Source organism: Crocuta crocuta, unplaced genomic scaffold (assembly GCF_008692635.1).
Source record: "Crocuta crocuta isolate KB4526 unplaced genomic scaffold, BGI_CrCroc_1.0 scaffold197, whole genome shotgun sequence".
Taxonomy (NCBI): domain Eukaryota; kingdom Metazoa; phylum Chordata; class Mammalia; order Carnivora; family Hyaenidae; genus Crocuta; species Crocuta crocuta.
In genome coordinates, this window is record NW_027532002.1 from 1,618,745 (window position 1) to 1,639,262 (window position 20,518).

At 44.0% G+C, this 20,518-nt stretch overlaps 1 protein-coding gene across 1 annotated transcript in view; it reads right to left on the reverse strand.

Annotated features, from left to right (window-relative positions):
- EEPD1 (endonuclease/exonuclease/phosphatase family domain containing 1) overlaps positions 1–20,518 on the reverse strand; it is a 114,478-nt gene that overhangs the window by 41,538 nt on the left and 52,422 nt on the right. Inside the window, exon 3 of the mRNA XM_077775416.1 lies at positions 801–852. Within this exon, the coding sequence (XP_077631542.1) occupies positions 801–852 (52 nt within the window). The remainder of the gene's footprint in view (positions 1–800; positions 853–20,518) is intronic.

The window sequence follows — 20,518 nt, forward strand, 5'->3', positions numbered from 1 at the left end:
TAACATTATAGATTCTAATTGCCCCCATAGCCACATACTCAGGAAGAGTCCGAGGTACCCCAGGAGAGTAGGTTGGTATGAGCAGGGAGGCCCATGGGCTGGCTCTTGCCCTTGCCCAGCTTGTTTTCCAGAGCCTACCCCATGAGGCACACAGAACTTGAACTCAAAACTGGCAAAGGATCCCCAGATGTGTGCCTGACTGGATCACAGAAAGCTGAGAACACTGGATATCTCTTCCAGAACACAGGAAACATTAGTTTGAGGCAGGGAGGGAGTTTCCTAGTCTTCAAAAAGAGCCTAAAAAGGGGATCAAACTTGTAAACTTGCCCGCTGAACGGAAAAAACACTGATCTTGGAAATGGAACCATGAGGTTCAAATCGTTACTCTGCCACTTAGCTAATCGTTGCTGGGCAAGTTACCTAACGTCACTGGGCCTCCCTTCTATGGTCCATAAGCCCCGACAGTGACAGTCACACGCAGAAATGGAGTGCGGCAGCCAGCATAGAGTCTGGTCCAGTGCATGGTGCTGAGAGGAACAGAAAGGCTGCCCCCAGAGCATGGCTAGCCTCTGCTGTCACACAGCCCTGAAGGAGCTGAGCAAGGCTGAGTTTGTAACAGGATATGAGCAATGTGGGGAGTTTTGATGACAGTTTCCCATGGTTCACTGACTTAAGAACACAAAGCAACAGACCCACTCTGCAGAAAGTGCTGTCCCTGGTGACAAGGAGCTGAATTTTTCCTGCGTGTGGCACTCTGCTCTAAGTTTGTGAATGTGGGGTAGAAAGAACAAAGTATTTACCTTTTCCAGGGCCTCTCTGTCAAGTAGTTCCTGCACAGCTAGAAGCTTGATGCTGTAAGAAAAAATTGAAACCACACTTGAAAACAAATCATTTCACGTCACCAAGCATCAGCCCAGTCACGAGAACAAGAACAAAAGCTTGACGTGTCAGCCTGCATTTCTGCTTGGTCCCATCTAAAATAAACCTCTGCTTTGAATTGAAATGACCATTTCAGAAATATTAAAAATGTTTCTAAATACAACTGATTTCACCATATGATCCAGTAATTTCACTTCTGGGCATATACCCAAAAGAGTTGAAAATAGGAACTGGAACAGATATTTGCACACCCAAGTTCATAGCAGAGTTATTCACAACAGCCAAAAGGTGGAAACAACTAAAATGTCCATCAATGGATGCATGGATAAACAAATATGGTACATACTTGCAATGGAATTACTTCTTTTTAATGTTCATTCTATTTTTGAGAGCAAGTGCAGGCCGGGGAGGGGCAGAAAGATCTGAAATGGGTTCTGTGTGGATAGCAGCGAGCCTGATGCAGGGCTCTAACTCAAGAACCTCAAGATCAGGACCTGAGCCAAAGTCGGATGCTTAACCAACTGAGCCACCCAGGTGCCTCTACATGCAATGGAATTATTATTCAGTCTTAAAAAGAAGGAAATTCTGGCTCATGCTACAGCATAGAGGAACCTTAAAGACATTATGCTAAATGAAAAGCCAGACACAAAGGACAAGTACTGTATGAGTCCACTTATATCAGATACTATAGAGTAGTCAAATTCAAAGAGACAGAAAGCAGAATGGTAGTTACCAGGGATGGGAGGGGAAGGAAAGGGGAGCTGTTGGTTTACTGGGTCCCGGGTTTCAGTCTGGGATGACCAAAAAGCTCTGCAGATTGATGGTGGTGACGGCTGCACATTGATATAAATGTACTTAATGCCACTGAGACGTACACTTATACATGGTGAAATAAGTACATTTTATGTTATGTATGTTTCACCAAAAAATTCTAAAAATCATGACAGTGGCTTCACGTAAGGAATCTGAACAAAATCAGAGGACTATAAAGAAGAGAACAGTTGCCCATGTTCAGTATTAATCTTCCCCTGACGTCCTTTTGATGATAAAAAGCCAACAGCTAAATCCACTGCTTGTAAACACAGCCGGCTCAGCTGCTCATCTGTTTACCACACAGCGACCAAGCCCTACAGTGTGTGGGTGACCAAGGGTGTACGAGGTCTGGGACGTGCTCCCTGCCCAGGAGAGGCTCACAGCTTCTCGGAGGCCACAGTCAGAATACAATGTGCAGAGTGCCAAGTGGATGGGCCAAGATGCAGAGAGAAGCCTGGCCCTGGCAGAGAACAAGGAAGGCTTCCTGGAGGAGGGTCTGGGCTAGCCTTGAGTGGGGAGAAAGATGACTCACAGAGAGACAGCACAAGCAGAGGCACCAAGGGGAGGGGAGGGGTATAGAGTTTCCAGTTTAGGGGCCAGAGCCCAGAGTGTAGCCAGAAACTGAGATGAGAGAATTGAGAAGCAGATGCAGGCTTTACAGGGAAGGTATCTTCCCCTCATGACACGCTACTTTTGACGTGTCTGTGGACACGAGGTTGGAATCATCAGCACATGGAAGGAAGCGTGAGAGCTCACAGATTGTTCAGGGAGCGGGCCAGCCCCTGATGATACATGATGCTCCCTTCCCACTGAGCTCATGTGTTTATGGTCACCGGCCACTGTGTTCTCTACCTCCAGCCAACCTGCATGGGTTCTCCGGAGCAGAAATGTCCCCACCCCCAACCTGTACCATGAGCCTCCCTCAAAGGGGTCATGCTCATGATAAGATTCACCTTAATTTACAGATTTATTTTTTAATTTTTTTTAACATTTATTCATTTTTGAGAGACAGACTGCAAGTGGGAGGAGGGGCAGAGAGAGAGGGAGACAGAACCTGAAGCAGGCTTCAGGCTCCGAGCTGTCAGCACAGAGCCTGATGCGGGGCTTGAACTCATGAACTCTGAGATCATGACCAGAGTGGAAGTCGGACGCTTAACCAACCGAGCCACCCAAACGCCTCCAGAATTCACCGTAGTATTTCCATATGACTACGCAAACACATCCAAACAAATGCAATGGTTTACATAAAAGCAACTCCAAGAAGCACAATAAAAGTTTTAAAGCTTACAAGACACTGTGACCACTGCTAACAATTCAGCAAATACTAGAGCTCCGAGGGCTCTGGGTATGTCCTCTGCTCCAACCACACCGACCCTCCTTCATCTCTTGGACATTGGTTCTGTTGTTTGTCGGGCTTGGGTCTTACGCAAGATCTTTACAACACTGATGCTGGCATATTGTGTCTTTCCAGGCCAGATGTGAATGTCACATCTTCTAAGCAGCATTCTGGACACTGAGGTCAAGCAGTGTCCCTGATCATATTTTATTTTCTTCAGTGCACTTGCTGACCCCTTAAAGCATTTATTTCTTGGGGTGCTTTTGCTTATCTCTTCCCAAGCAGCATGGAAACTCCTTGCACCTGGAGGCTCGAGGGTCTTCTCACCACCAATTTACAATGTCTGTACCTGGCACATGGAAAGCACTCACGGAACATTTACTGACTGACTGGCATGGCCCAGTCGATATTACGGCTGCCCATTCCAGCTTGGATCTACTAGCCAGGCCTCAGTTTCTCCCTCTGAAACAGAATGCCTCCAACAAGATGACTGTGTGTGTTTTCCCTTGGCGACAGGCACAGCAGGCCTGTGCAAATGCCTGCCATTAATGGGACATGCCCGGTGGCCAGTCAAAGCCACTGGTTACTCCTCAGCACATTCTGATTCCCAACACACGAATCTAAATTCCAGGCCACTGATTTGGATGGCAACTTACATGCTACGTTAGGAGTTAGCTCAAGTTTCAGAAGCTTAAATTGCTTCTGAAATAAACACTGGAAAATATTTCTAGCAGAGGAAACTTTTCAGGGGTCTCTTGTTCCTGCCCCTGTCCGTGGCCATGAAGTCCAATTCCAGATCAGATATCAGACGTCCACCGAGCAGAGGAAAGGTTTAAACACTGTTAAGATCTTCAGCTCTCTTTTCCTCTCTGCTTGCAAAGAGAGTGCACTCAAGCCACTGTAGAATGTGAGCTGAAAACCAACAGTTTCGGGCTCTAAAGGAAAATGAAATTAAGACAACAGGGGCGCCTGAGTAGCTCAGTATGTTGAGTGTCTGACTCTTGATTTCAGCTCAGGTCATGATCCCAGGGTCATGGGATCGAGCCTTGCATCGGGATCTGCAATGAGTGTGGAACCTGCTTAAGATTCTCTCTCTCCCTCTGCCCCTCCTCTTGCCTCTCTCTCTCTCAAAAAAAAAAAAAAAATCAACGGACTCTCATTTAAGTCAAAGCCTGAAGGATTCCTGTTCTCATTGCCTTACTTTGCTCTTGAATGGGGATGGCAAATATGGGGCACGCCTATCTATCACCACTCTTCAACCCTCTCCACCTCTTTCCAAAAATTCCACCCCATTTAACTTAGATACGGGTTCAGGATCCTTCTCAACAGTCCAGTGAGACACAACCAGTCTACTGAGGTTGGCACATGACATTGAATTTATTTAACATCTACTCTAAAAACTAATACCAAAGAGTATTAACATATGGAGGGGTCAGAAAAAAATAGGGGCATTTCCACACTACTAAAACGCAGCAACGTGAAATGAGATTGCTTTAGGGGCTGGGGGAGAAAAGATGGAGAGGAGGTGAAAAGATACTCAAATCTATATGGCTTGTGTTTCAAAATGGAAACAATGCATGCTAGTAAGTGACTGCCACAGCGGCTTGTAACATGGGATTTCTTCAAGGAGCTGTGGGTTTTTTTTCTCCTTAGAGCTGTAGTCTTTAAGAGTATATGAGATGCTTCCTGTTATATAACTATTCGTAATGTATTTTCTTACTTTATTGGAAACTCTCCAAGTTTGGGGTATTTATTTCAGTATTTATGGTATCAGATTCTTCTAACACATCAGATAGTCCCTGGGATAGAATGTCACTCATACGAAGGAGCAATAAACCCTTTTACCAAATCCTTCAACTGACACCTCTCATTTCTTAGCTTCATCTCTCAGTCTTTTTTTTTTTTAATTTTTAATGTTTATTTACTTTTGAGGGGGGAGGGGCAGAGAGAGAGGGAGAACCAGAATCGAAGCAGGCTCCAGGCTTCGAGCTGTCAGCACAGAGCCCGACACTGGGCTCTAACCCACGAACCGCAAGATCACGACCTGAGCTGAAGTCAGATGCTGAACAGTCTGAGCCACCCAGGGGCCCCCAGTCTCAGTTTTATTCCTCCTTCCCTCTCTCCCTTCTTCTGTCCTTGTGCTAATTCCACGAATGTATATTGAATACCTCCTGTATTTCAGAAACTGCCGGGCATCGGGGGAACAGAGATGAACACATACTGTCCCTGCCCTCAAAAAGGCTAGGATTCCGCTTGGGCATGTGCCGGGGAGGTGTGTCCCTGAGTCCCTCTTGCTTCTGTGGCCCGGCAGAGCTGGACCAAAGAGAACATATCTGTTGGGTGGCCTGGGGCTTGGCCAGCATCCTCTGAAAACAGCAGGGCTCCCATCCGATGGAATGACATACAATTTCTTTTTCTGCACTTCCCTGAGAACAGAGGCAAACAACAAAAGCAGTTGGCAGTGGTGATTTCCTTAGGAAAATGACAGCTTAAAGGACAAGTTCTGAAGTTGAAATGGACAATGCTTAGATAGACCTAGAATGCATGCAATTGATGTTTGCTTAACTAAGTTACAAGGAGGGAAGGTAGTTGAGGGCAGAGATCTTATTCAGCTGCATAGAGCCTGGTACAGAGAGGTCTATCAAGGAACTAGAAGTGGCGATGGGGAAAGTGCCAGGCAGACACCAAAAGCAGGGAAGAAAAGCAGCCACGTTGGAGAAACAGAAGCTGGAGGCACCCCGCAGTGCGGGGTGGCTTAGGGCTGCAGACTGAACCTTGATGGCTCCTGAAAAGGCAGGTAATAGGCAAATAAAAGACAGAGAGCTCTATGGGTGCTATAAAAACACTTAAAGGCCAAACTCCCAAGTATGCAGAAATTCAAGCAGCCAGAACAGATTATAGCCTGAAGGGACACGAGAATCAAGAACTCACTCCAGCTCCCTGTCTCTGAGGGTTCTGGCACTGAGTTTCCCCAGCATTTAGGGAGTGACACATTATAGAGCATGAGACATAGAAGCATTCGATAACTGCATCAAGGGTGGGTAGGTAATGTGGTGGAGCCATCTACCCACCACACGGATAAGATAGTTAAGGGTTGTGTGTTGTGCACCAGACACAATTGGGCGCTGGGGATTCTGTGACGAGTAAACACAGCCTCTGCCTTCAAACTCCTTCAGTTTGAAGTGTAGACAGTGTAATGGAGGAACCAGGCAAGTACACCAGCCATGAGATGAGTGCTCTCAAGAGGCAAATCCAGGGCGCCATAAGGCCCTTTGAAAGGGCCTTACACAAAGCTGGTAGGTCCCTGGGAAGTGACTTCTAGACCAACACCTACTGGCTTGCAAGGCAGAGAGGTCGAGTGGGAGGAAAAGCATGAGCCAAGGAGCCAGGGGACAGAGTGAACATGGCCCGTCCCCACCCCAAGACTGAACCCAGACCAGGGAACACTGGGGCTTGGAGGTGCTGAAACAAGTGAGGCCAGACCAGCTTAGAGGGCTTGTTAAGCCATATTAAGGAGTTTGGGCTGTGCTTTTTTTTTTTAATTCATCTATTCCGAGAGAGAGAGAGAGAGAGACAAGAGTGCAAACAGAGGAGGGGTAGAGGGAGAGAAAGAATTCCAAGCAGCCTCCGTGCTCAGCACAGAGCCCAACTTGAGCCTTGATCCCACCACTGTGAGATGACCACCTGAGCCAATATCAAGAGTCAGATGCTTAGCTGACTGAGCCAACCAGGTGTCCCTGGACTGTACCTTGAGGGCCAGGAGTAGCTAGATATGAGCGAGAACAGGGGTGTGGTAGAGGCCCCTAGACACTCAAGATGCCCAATAAAGGTATAAAAATGGCTCTGGTGTGAATGCCTTGGGGTCAGGTTGGGGTGAGGGACAGGAGTAGAGGCAGTGAGGCCTGAGGTCTGCACCGAGCATACCAGCCCAAACTGTCTCCTGCCAGACAGGCAAAGGAGGGTTTCCACCTGGTCTTCAGCATCTAAATCTCCACAATAGCAGAAAGGACACTGCAGGCTGCCTTCCAGCAAGGGGCAGGGGTCCTAAGAGCAGAATCTGGAGAGAAGGTGGAATCGCAGCCAGTGGCCACAGAAAACGATGACTCACTATCCACGTGTCCCCACACAGGACGTGGGGGTCACTTAGGAACAGAAAGTATGTCAACCCAGTTGTCTGAATGTTTCTCCTTTTTCTTTGAAGGAAGGCTCCGCATTAACTTCTCCTGAACAAAGTAAGGGAAAGTTCTCTCTTGGTCATCAAATTTTAAAAGATGTAATGGATGTTAGATGCCGACTTGTTTTCCCTAATGCTTTATTTTTCTTCCACCATTAGCTCAGGGCTGGGCAAACATGGCGGACATCAGCCTCCATATATTAATGAGCATTAACGCTGCAGAGAGAAGGCAGGTTCCCAGGAAAGGCACTGCTTTACTCAGACATGTCCTGTTCAGCATCTCCTCCTGGTGCCAAACACATGCTCGCCATCTCATCCTTCCTTTCCAAAGCCAGGCGCTGAACTAGAATGTCAGCACCAGAACAATCTACATGGTATTTAGCTTGGGTAGCTGTTCTTGGCAGATCTGAAAAAATTGGTCTGCCAAACAGTGGGAAGGAAACTTCCCTGATGACAGTCCCATGGTTTTTATTCTATTTAAGTTTTCAACTGCTTGAATCAATTATAGTAATTTCTATTTCTTACAAATTTCTTAGAAAATTGACCAATCCATTCAGATTTTCTAATTTGGAGCACAGAATGGTACTAACAATTACTTTTAACTTAAAAACAACCTCTGCTTCTGTGGTTATGTCCTCTTCCTGGTTCCTTAATGCGTGTAGATATTTTTTTTCTCATTTAACAAACTAGATTTGTGAGAAATCACTCTACTTTGTTGGTCTTCTGGAAAAAATAGCTCTGGGATTCATCAATTCTACCTTTTTTTTTTTCTAATTAAATAGGTCAACATTTACTTTCATTAATTCCTTTCTCCAAATTTCTTTTTTTTAATTTTTTTAAATGTTTTATTTTATTATTGAGGCAGAGAGAAACAGAGCATGAGTGGGGGAAGGGCAGAGAGAGAGGGAGACACAGAATCTGAAGCAGGTTCCAGGCTCTCAGCTGTCAGCACAAAGCCCGACGTGGGGCTCGAACCTACGCACCATGAGATCATGACCTGAGCCAAAGTCGGATGCTTAACCAACTGAGTCACCCAGGTGCCCCCCCTTCTCCAAATTTCTACTGTTTTCTTTTGTGTCCCTATTTACCTTCTTAAGTGGGGTATTCATTATTTAGATTTCTTATATAGAAAGCCATGAGTTTCTCTATGTAAATATTCATCTTTGCTTCAAATTTCATTATGTAGCCTCCTTGTTACCTTCCACCAAATCTGCAGTTGTGATTTTGGTCTCTTACTGGAGCCCACAGTTCTTTGGATTTTACTTTTCTATCTCTAAGTAATTGAATTTCAAATTTTACAATTTTGTATTTTCTATAATTCTAAAGCACTGAAGTTAAAGGAAACACCCTGTACATTTTCTGCTTTTTAAAATCTCTTGATAATTTTTGCAGGATCTATTTTATGGTCCTTTTCTACTTCCTAGGTTTTGAGTAGTTCTAGAACTTTCTTTTTTTTTTTTTTTTTTTGATCTCTCAGCGTGTGCCTTTTCATATTAGTGTAGGGGATTAGGGAAGGGCTCTGCAGTCAGTTGGCCTGAGGCTCAAGCTTAAAGAACTTTAAGAAAGTAAGTTGGAGGCAGGGAAGGGATATGGCATCCGCCCCTATGATCTTGACCAGAGATGACACAGGAGAAGTACTTAGCACACTGCTTAGCTCAGAGTAAACTACTATCAATGGTGGATATTGGTACTACTATTATTCAGAGAGTTTAGGTATTAATACTTCTTTAAAGATCAGAATAAAGAAAGAAACAGCTTTTTGTGCTACCAACCTATTTCCAGACAAGGAACACAACAAACCTTTATTTCCTGCTCTCCTTTTGATCTCCTTTAACAATACCCTATCGTTTACATCCTAGACACGGTCATTTTGTTGCTGTTCCATTCTATAGCTTGTCTCAAGAACAATTTTTTCAAAAAATATTTTTTTAATGTTTTATTTATTTTTGAGAGAGAGAGAGAGAGACACAGCGTGAGCAGGGGGGGGTCAGAGAAGAGAATCCGAAGATAGGCTCTAGGCTCTGAGCTGTCAGCATAGAGCCCGATGCGGGGCTCGAATCCACGAACTGTGAGATCATGACCCGAGCCAAAGTCGGATGCTCAACCAACTGAGCCACCCAGGCGCCCCATTAAGAACAATTTCTGACACACGTATTTGCTTGATTACCAAACTTAAAATAATAATTTGAATTGCTCTTTACATCTGCTGATTCCTGGGCTTGTGCTACCTCTTCTTGAGCAGTATTTTGTTTTACCTCTTGAACTTTTACAACATACCTTTAAAGTAAATTTTAAAGTAAGGAACATGTAGGGGCGCCTGGGTGGCTCATTAGATTAAGTGCCTGGCTCTTAATTTCAGCTCAGGTCATGATCCCAGGGTCATGGGATTAAGCCCTGTGTTGGGCTCTGTGCTGAGTATGGAGCCTGCTGGAACTCTCTCTCTCCCTCTGCCCCTCTCCCTCACTCATGTTCTTCTCTCTCTCTAAAATAATAAATTAAAATAAAATTTAAAAAATAATAAGGGAACATGTTTATATGTTTTCCCAAGCCCTTGCATGTTTGAGAATGTCTTTCTGATCAGTTTCATACACAAAAGACAATTTAGCTGAGTGTGAAATTGTTGAGTGACAACATAACTCCCAGAACTGCATAGGTGGTTTGCTAACTTACTTGATAATCAAAAGAACTTTTAATGTGTCCTATTTACAGACCTCACCTAGGGAGGAGTGATACAGGGGCTGGGAAAACATCTGAATTAAAAACAAGACAAAACAAAACTCTCAGGTGTTCTAATCTTCCAACAACTTCCCTAGACATAGACTCTCTACTACAAAGAACAAGCCTAAAGTCAGCCTGAGTTTTGTTACTCTTTTCCCTGTTTGGATTCTTGTTAATTTCCCCTCCCCCCTCATCCCTGTTATTCCCTGTGTTTCCCAGACTATGCCCGGATGTGGGCCTCTTTTCCCTGACAGTGTTCAGAATGTGGTGAGCGAGTGCCTAATACTCATACCCACTGTCTAAGCAGCTCAGGGAGGTAGCTGATGCAGGGTCACTGATCTCAGTAATCACCAACATCAACAATCTGAATATGGGCTATCAGGTCTGTCTTCCACATCTATAACCTTGTCTCTTATTTTTCTTTTTCTTGTATTTTCCAGCACCATTTCTCAAAGCTTTTCACCCCCATAATTCACATCACTGATTTGATTTCCCATAGCATTTGTATGAGTTTTCTGGGGCTGCTCTAACAAATTGTCACAAAGCTGGTGACTTAACACCACGCAAATTTCTTCTCTCACCGTTCTGGAGGCCAGAAATCTCAGTTCAGTATTACTGAGCAGAAATTGAGGGGTGAGAGCAGCCACAATCCCTCTGGAGGCTCTAGAGGGGAATGTGTTCTTTGCTTCTTCCAGCTTCCAATGGCTGCCAGCATCCCATGATGTGTCTCCATCTCTGTGGTCACAATGCCTTCTCTTCTATCAAATCTCCCCCTGCTTATCTCTTAAGGACACTTGTGACTGCATGTAGGACAATTCAGTGCAATCTCCCCATCTTTCAAGATCCTCAACATTATAATCACATCTGCAATGTCTTTTTTTGCCCTGTAAGGTAATAACATTTACAGGTTCCAGAGATTAGGATATGGAGATCTTTTCAGGGTCATTATGCACCCTACCACACATTCATACTCTCTCTCTACTCCTGCTAATTCGGGTTTTGGGTCTGTTGTTGGACTTTGTTTCCTCAAAACCCTTTCCTTATTTACTGCATCTCGTAAAATTTTATTTCCATTGTCCTTTCCTGTCAACACATTCTTTCCTTATGTTTTTCTGTCCCTGTTCGAGAGAGGCCATGTCTTTTTGGAGTATGCTGAGGATGCCACACATTCCCCCCAAACTGTCTTTTGTGGCCTGCTATAGATGATTTTCTTGGTCTTCCGAAGCTACTGTCTTTATTCTGTTCTGCAGGACTTCTCCACAAAGTCTTGTTTTGTCCTATTCAGCCTCGAATAAGGAGAAGTTTGTCCTGACCAATGACTGACAGACATTATGAGCAGATGTCTGACAACGGTTCTGTCTTCTGCGCACCTGTGTCAAGGATGGATTTCTCCTCAGATCTGTGCTGGGAGAGGACTGGTTGAGAGTACAGCTCCCGGCCAACTCAGAACCCTCGCTCTAGTGAGGTTCGCCTCCTCCTCTGAGACTCTCAATCGATTCAAGATCGGAAGCATCCTGGCTGCCGGTATGTGCAGCTGTCAGGGCACCCTGCCTGTAGCACTTTGCTTTTGGGGAGTAGACTTACTAGAATGTACTGAAATCATGCCAGTTTCCCCCTATTTCCCATCTGGCTATAGTCTGATGTTTTCTTTCTCTACTTGGCAGTGGGGGGGAGGAACCCCAGTGGGGGGGGAGGAACCCCAAAGAGATAGCTCTATAAAGGCCCACATCCAAGGCCAATAACTGAGGATAGAAAAAAAAACGCTCACCAGTTGGAATTTGCTTTGAGTGCACGAGTCAGGAACTAATGATGAAAAGGGTATAAATTACTTTCTCACTTTTTTTTCAGGCAGGGGTAGAGGGGGTGGTGGTGAGGTGGGGTCTCCTCTTGGTGACCTTCTGTGGCATAAGCAATGTCCTGGAAAGGCTCCCCGAGACCAGCATTGTCTGCCTCATCACTGTCATCAGTTGACACCTACGAGATTCTGCCATTTGTCAGTCCTTCTCAGTTTTTGCTGGCCTGTGATTTTTTTGTTACTTTTCTGTGCCATCATGGGTACCTCAGTCAAACCTTCCAGAGATGGGGTCTCAGAAGGGCAGGATAATGTCTAGTCTCTTATTTTTAGCAATCGGCTTGTTCAGTAAATGGAAAGACTGGCTCTTCCTCAAACTGTAAGGTTCTTCATGCCCCATGTGGGGAAAAGTATTCAAAAGAGAATCCATCTCCCTCAGTCAGATCTGGCTCTTCAGGGCTCGCAGGGCTTCAGGGTTCAGAGCTCCTATGTACCTGGCAGGGTGCCCACAGGGTAGAGTCAGAATAGTGCCTTCTGGAAATCTCTTCAAGCACAAACCAGTGGGATGGCCAGAACTAAGGAAGCCTGATTTTAAGTGAAAACAGCTGAAGATGATCAGGCCCAAGACTGGACCGACTAACAGTGGAAGTGAGGTTGGTTCCCAACTGGAGACTGGGAATCCCTTTTCCACACCTGCGCTTTTTTCTCAGCAGCAAACTGCCTACTTAATACCACTTTTTAAAAGGTTGAAACATTTAACCTAATCTAAGGTCTGAAGCCCCATAGGAGAGCCCATTAGAAAGTTAATAGCATAGTTTCACTGCAGGAGAAAAAGCTACAGTAGACTGGGCAATTTTATTCATGGGGAATTTGGAAGAAAAGACACAGGATCAGACTGAAATGTTGACAGAACCAATGAGCAGGAGAAAGAAGTCATTGATCGAGTGTCTTCCAGACAATCAGGTACAGCGCTAGGCATTTATTATGTTATTTGCCTTAGACCTCAACGTTTCTCCTGGTAGCCATAGTTGTAACGAACTGCAGATTTCAAACTAAAGAGTATTCAGGGATTGGTTTGATGACTTGTAATGCCACAATATTATTTTTTCTTACTCCTGGCTTTGGGATGTTTTACCCTCAACTGAAGACACAGGGATTTCAACTCCTATTTTATAGCTACAGAGAGATTCAGTGTCTTGTGAAAAATCCACACAAGGGCAGGGAACTGCACCCAGGTATGTATGATTTTTTTTTAATGTTTTTATTTATTTCTAGGAGAGAGAGAGAGAGAGACAGCGTGAGCAGGGGAGGGTCAGAGAGAGAGGGAGTGACAGACTCTGAAACAGGCTCCAGGCTCTGAGCTGGCAGTCAGCACAGAGCCCAACGCGGGGCTCGAACCCACAAACCGTGAGATCATGACCCAAGCGAAAGTCGGACGCTTAACCGACTAAGCCACCCAGGCGCCCCATGTATGATTTAAAAGTGCTCGCCAGTTTTTATTCATTCAGCAAATATTTACTGAGCACCTACTATGTTCCAGGCATACTTCTGGGCACGAGAGCTAGAACAATAAACATAACAAAATCTTTACTCTCATGAAGCTTCCATTCTACTGAGGGGTAAGGAGTGGTGGTCTGCTGGCATATGTTTAGCCACTGGCCCTAAGGGAATGGGGCCTGGGGACCTGTAGCATTTGCCAATTTCCATGGCGTAAATACTCCCATCAGAGCCCATTTCAGGCCACCAACTTGACATGACTAAACAGAGTTGGGAAGGGTGCACCATTTCACACCAGCACACCATTGGTGAGGAGGGATCTGTAACAAACCAGTATTTCTATTATATTTATTATACATTGAATAGATAATAATTACATATTGTTTAATGTCCCTAGTGGTGATGAGTTTGTAAAAATAAAGTGGGGTAAAGAAGTAGCAAGTGGCCAGTGTGTGGTGAGAAAATCAGGAACACTTATCCCATGAGATGACGGACCAGAGACTGGATTTTTTTCTCATCTGTAAAATCAGGATAATGATTCTAACTATTTAGCGGGGCCATCATAAGGATTCAATGAAATGGCACTAATTGTAACATATTGCCTTCTGGTACCGAACGGGTACTCAATAAATGATAGCCATTAATATTTATCTGAATTGAGATGCAGATGACCTAGTACACAATTCTCATCTTCCTTAGAACTGATAAGAATCTAAAGCTTTCATTTCATTCCTAAAAATCAAATTGGTATTTTAGCCACTCAAACAAGTTCTAAATGATTGACCAACAACCTGGAAACAGTCCCATAAAGATGGCGTTGGTAAACTCAGATTTAATAATGCTAGCTCAATTACACTGTCATTAGGACTTGCAATATCCCTATTGTTATTACTGAATAATCTGATTAAATTCTTTAATAGTACTGTCATTCCAGACCAATCCAGGCCACTCTCCCTCAAAGAAGTACAAAGGATGCTATTACTCTTCTTGAGCTGAGTAGACCACATAGTTTTTGTTCACCTTCATCCTCTAAACTGAAAACAAAAAGATATACCGATAATAAGCCAAATATATACTACAGAATTGGTTCTTAAACTCGTTCAAAGCCGTAACAGTCATCCAGAATGCAAGTCTCTTGACAAAAGGGTAAAGACTAGAACCCTCCACCCCCAAAGATAAAATTGTATAAAATGCTGAAAAGAAATGAAGTGTTAGGTTATTTTAAATTAAAGAGTGAAACTCTTCCCTCAAACTGAGAAAAAATTATCAACTACTTTTATTATTTCTTTAAGAATTGAGGTGCAGTTATAGGTTCATGATCAGGGCAGAAGATAAAAGGAGAAGGGAAAAAAAAATTTCCTCTTAGCCTGCCATCTGCCATGCACAGAGCCAGACGCCCTACAAACATCCCCATTTTGTTTGCCATCACAAAGACCCGGCGTCGCTAGTTCTGCTTTAGAGCTGTGCTGGAGCGAAGCCATCATTCAAACCCAGGGCTCAGGGCCCTGACTGGTACCTCTTAATTTCATTCCAAATTCCCACCCTGGTGTCACATCCAACTGGTTAATGATGGAGCCTTAGGACTTGGATGGAGTTCTTGTTGGTCACTCCTAACCCAAGTGGTTATGATAATGTAGCCCAGACGTCCCTAAACCAAGGGAGCTCTCAAATTGGTACTGTTCCGTCTCTAATCCACATGAACTGGGGATTTCTTGGAACTCATACGTTCCTCCTTAATTTTTTTCAATACACGCCCAAGAAGGAGCCATCTGCCCAATCAGAAAATGCTGCAGATATCATCTGAAGATAAGTTTTCCTTCAGAAAGAAGTACTTTTTACCACAATCCTCTCCAGTTGCTTTTCCTAAATCCTCTTTGGTTGCTTGCTGGCTTTCACTGAGGGAAGGTAAAAGCAATAGCCAGATCAAATAAGTTTCCTACAGTCTTCCCCTAGCACATCTTCAAAAGCATATGGGATATATTTTGAAGGGTGATCTTATTTTCCTGTCTTCCCTTTCCATTCACAAAGCTTCCTTCCAACATTTTAATTTTTTTTAATGTTTTATTTTTGAGAGAGAGACAGAGACAGAGAGACAGATAGAATGTGAGTGGGGGAGGGACAGAGAGAGAAGGAGACACAGAATCCGAAGCAGGCTCCAGGTTCTGAGCTGACAGCACAGAGTCTGATGTGGGGGTTGAACCCATGAACCATAAGATCATGACCTCAGCCAAAGTCGGACCCTTAACTTACTGAGCCACCCAGATGCCCCATAATCTTCTGCATTATATGTATTTTCTTATGTGTATCAAATCCTGTGAGAATGGAAGTAAGCAACACACACACACACACACACATACACACACACATATTTTTTTTAACGAGTGCTGGCCAGCTATCATGTCAATAATTATAGGTTTTGTGTTTTTTTTTTTTTTGGTCCCCACTCTTTTTGTATTTTGGGATTCATGGGGGACTCCTTGTTACCTAGTTTTTTCTGTAAATCCCCACAAGTTTAGGTTTTGCCAACTAGTTGTTCTTTTTGCTTCCCATGTTTTCATTAGGAAAATTTTCAAACCTTCAGGAAAATTCAGAACTCTACAGTAAACATCTACCCCCCACATCTTATAATTGTTAGCATTTTCACTCTATTTGCTTTATCACACATCTGTCCTTCTAACCGTCCACCCACCCACCTTTTCTTATTTTTTTAAATAAATTTCAAAGTAAAGCTACAACCCCATGATTTGTCTGGTATTTCACACAAAGGCTGACTTCAAAGTAATTCCTCTCATTTTCAACTGAACCACTCCCTGCAGACTCCTAGAGCCCAGTGTGAAAGCCCATCCTCTGGCCTTGCTGAAGATCCCTTGGTATGAAGGCCTGATCTCCAAGCCTTTCTCAGGCCTCTCCTGAAAGCTTTCATTAACCAAAGCCCCTCTGACCCTGGACTAAATCGCCACTTTCCCTCCCTCCCCCCCCACCTTCAACTGCTCCTCTTTTAATGTTTCCATCAAGCGACCATGAAATGAATATTTCTAAAGCTCAACTTTACATCTGATCACATATTTCCAGCCAAGAAAAGAGTGAGATCTTCACATAGTACTCAGTATAAATGATTCCTCTTGGGGTGCTTCAAAACCAAAGGACACGAGCTCTTCCCACTGCCCGTGTCTTAGAAACCACCAGAGTATCATGTATGCCCAAGGAGGCTCATTGCTGCTGCTTCCAGCTATGCACTGGCATCGTCATAAGAACTTGGTTACCGGGGAAAAGAATGATGATTAACTGACTGTGCAAGAGAAAAAAAATTTCTGCTTTCAAGAACATATTAGAAATTAGAAAATTATCTAACACAATGCAGTGTCTGTGATTCCAACTTAAGGCTCCAGCCAAAATTTTTCATCTGGCTTCAATGCTGACCTTTCACCTCTTAGCAAGGCTTCTCTTCCTTTTAGGCCGGACAAAATTCACCCCTGGGTTTTGTCAGAAGCAATGGCCTCATTAATCAGCTTAAAAAGCAAACATTCATCCCTCCTTGTAATGCAAACCAGCCAGTAAGATTCTCTGGGCAGGGAGCTGTTTAAAGCAGCAATTATGAGGGCATATTTCCCAGGAATCTTTTATTTTTTTTTTAAAGAAGTCATTTACAAAGCACATATTTATTGAGAACATTTTGAAAATACAAAAAGAGAGAGATAAAAGAAACAATAACCATAATCTTGCTACCTAGGAATTACCATTAATCTCTTCATGTATATCCTTTTAGACTTGAAAAAATGAATATATATATTTTGTAAAATTGGAACTATATTGTACATGCTGTCTCTATTACTTTTAAATTACCATTAAATTATAAATTGTCATCATTATTAATTGCCACGATCCCATGTCATTAAGTATTATTTGACGTAACTTTAATGGAGACATATAAAGAGATATAAATATATATGCTATATTTAATAATTCTTGTTGGATATAAAAGCTGTCACCGTGAGAATAGGTTGCCCCACAGTGTGCCACTTTGTCATGTGAACTGTTTTGAGCTAAAGGCAATCAAGACTCAGCAGATTCAAGAAAAACTTTTACTTCTCCCTTACCTACAGAAAAGAATTTAGATATGGAGCCTGGCCCAGAAAGAGAGTTATTACCAGAGATGACTTTTACGTGAATGACCCATCTGCATGGCAGAGCAAACAGCTAAGTATCACATAGCATCTTCTGTCCTGTGAATCACCCTCGTCCCCTTTGCAGACCCAGGCCCCTAGCCCATTCCTTAGCTCAGGATGGCATATAAGCCTCAATTGCTGTTGGGTCTCATATTTTTCTGGGCTCTCATTTGTATGAAATTAAAATTTTGTCCTTCTCCTATTATTCTACCTTATGTCAATTTAATTATTTGATCAGCCAAAGAACCTAGAAGGGTAGAATAAAAAATTTTCCACCCCAGCAGCTGTTTCAAATTTTCCACTGCTCTAATTATCACTTTGGTGAATAATTCTGAACATACTACTTTCTGCATAACTTTAGCTGTCTCAAACAATAAACTTCCAGGAGGTCAAGGGCTATGTGTATTCTTCAGATTTTAAAAAACTTTTGCAAAATTGCTCTGCAGATTTAGAGTTCTACTAGCAGTTTTATGACCCACTCCCTTACCCTGTATAATTGACATAAAACTCCCTAATCCAATAGATGGAAACGCTGCTATCAAGCTGTTTAAATTTACATTTATTTGACCACCAGAGAAACTGAACATTTTAATTTTCTTTCATCAGAGCCAGTGAGGAACGGCGAGGAAAGGGGGGCAGTCCCAAGGAAGTATCTTTCAGTGCCTGTGAGTCACACTGGAAGGCCCAGTGTAGGGATGGGGGGTGGGGAGGGTCTCAGCAGCCCTGTGCAGGGTAATCAATGAACAATCAAACCTCTGTACCCTAGTGGAAGTTCTGAAACCATTTCTCTCCTTCCTCTCCTTTGTTAATTGGATATGCTTCTCTGGAGACACTAAGACAGGGATATACAGGGATTTTACATTCCCTCAAATTCTTGATCAATAACTACTATCAATATTTTGCCCAAAAAAGTTTTGTAGAGGGGTGCACCAACTGGAAGAAGAATGATTAAAGCCTCCTTACTGGGGAAAGTATAAAAAGAGTATTTGGACAGATTTACTTGTTGGCCCAAAATCATGCAGTAAACTAGAACCAGAACTTAGGGGTCCCATCTTCCCCAAGGTTTTGGCAGCAGCAGCAGATGTAGCTATACAAGTGTGCAAAATGAAAAAGAATCTAGTTAGATTTGACATAAGTCTGCCAAATGCAGGGAAGCCCAGAGGTTTTCCAGAAGGGGAGAGGGTGCTCCTGAGTGACATCACACGTACTTACCTACTCTGGCCTCCCACCCAGGAATAACCCCAACATCAGGGGATGCAGCCAGCCATGGTTCCCCAGGATCTAACCACAACGCTGCACTCAACTGTGCAGAACAGCCTGGAACACAAATCCCCAAATGTTGCAACTGTAAGTTTTCAAAAGGTGAGTGAGCATTCCATTGCAGGGATGAATGGCACTTACTCTTTGCTGAGAGCCTTCAACCTCTGGTTTCTAGAGTCTGCTTCAGATGTGTGGGGATCTGGCTGGTCTCTGGGTATCTGTCCCTCTGACTTATGAAGGGGAGAAAACCCCTCTATCTCTCTAGCAATCAATGTTTGCTGCAGGGTGTCCGTTCTACAAGCTGCAGCTAAAAAGTTAAGTCCCTTAAAAGTAACAGCAGCAGCCACCACTGCTGAACTTACATCTCCCAGGAACCCCAAGATGCTCTAGGAGCTTGATGTCCCAGCGGGGTGATGAGTCACAGTGAGGACAGCAGCCGGGGGCTGGGACTGCTTTTTGTTAAACAACTGCTTTTTGTAAGCATCTCACCCGGTGTCTTCAAAGCAATAGGTCCCAGACACCACTGCTATGAATTCCAGCTGCTAAGTGTGAAACCTTATCCTCCAGCCTGTAATTCAGGCCCCTCCAGTTCTTAACTGTCTTCAATTTAAAATACTGAATTCAGGGAAACTGAGAGGTCCCCTCCCCTCCCCTCTCTCTTCCCCTTACCCCTTCCTAGCTGGCTCAGAGCCTCCTGTGTGGAGGAGTTAGACCCAGAAAGCTGCCTGGGATCCGCGTAGAAACTGTGGGATAACTCGGACTTTCTCAGCCCAGTTCTCAGGGAATTCCAAAGTAGGTTTTAAGTTGACAGCTTCAAAAGCTTTTCCAGGGAGCAGGCAGAAAGAAAACAGACATCCTTACTCTTGGAGGCTCCTGCATAAATGTCAGTGGAGTGAGTTCATTTCCAAGAACCAATGACTTATGTTTTGCAGTTAGCACAGTAGTTCTTGAGAGCTGTACTGTTAAAACAGACTATGGGGCCCCAGCCTGGAGTTTTCTACGTAAGTAGGTCTGAGATGGAGCCTGAGAATTTGCATTTCCAACAAGTTCCCAGGAGAGGCAGGTGCTGCCAGACTGAGAACCATACTTTAAGAAGCACTGAATCAGAATATGATATCCAACTAGGAATGCCACTTTGGTGAAGACTTCAACTTTACATGACACACATCTGAGATTTCCTTACCCGGACTTGCGAGGAGGGGCTCTCTGGGGAGACTCTCGGAGGCTTGGTGAGGGTATAAGATAGGACTATCCCTTTTTTTCTCAAATCGGATATCTGTTTCCTGTGGACACTCGGCCAACCAACCAAATGTCAATCAAATGTCACAGAGTACTCAGCCCAGCTGACCTTGAGCCCTGATGCCCATTTACTGCATGACCTCCTCTTTCTTCGGTTTATTCCAACCTCTTTCCTATCCTCGGCACTCGGAAGAGCTTCTATGCCTCTTTTCCAAAACAAACTCGCCGACCTGTGCTCTTGAAAGGCCAATCACATTCCCTTTCCCCAGACCTCCTTCCACTCTTTCCAGAACCCATCTTTCTCCACCTCTAACCACTGCCTGGCACTGGTGTCTGCTCCCTCCTTGAAACCCTTCTCCAGAAATGCTGCTGGAGCCCAACACCTTCTCTGAATCCTTCTTACACATTTACTCTCTGGCTTGCTTGCGGCATATGCTTTCACTCACTCATCCTCCCAGAAAACCCGAGCCAGAGCGCAGTGATTAACAGCAGTGGGCAAGACAGGGCTTTGCCCTGCTCTCATGCAGCTGACAATCCAGTGGGGCCACTCCCACGGATGAACTAACTACACCGGTGGTCATTTCACCACAAACATGCCAAGTGCCCCAAAAGAGAAGCAAAGAGTGCTGAAAGTGCATTTGAGG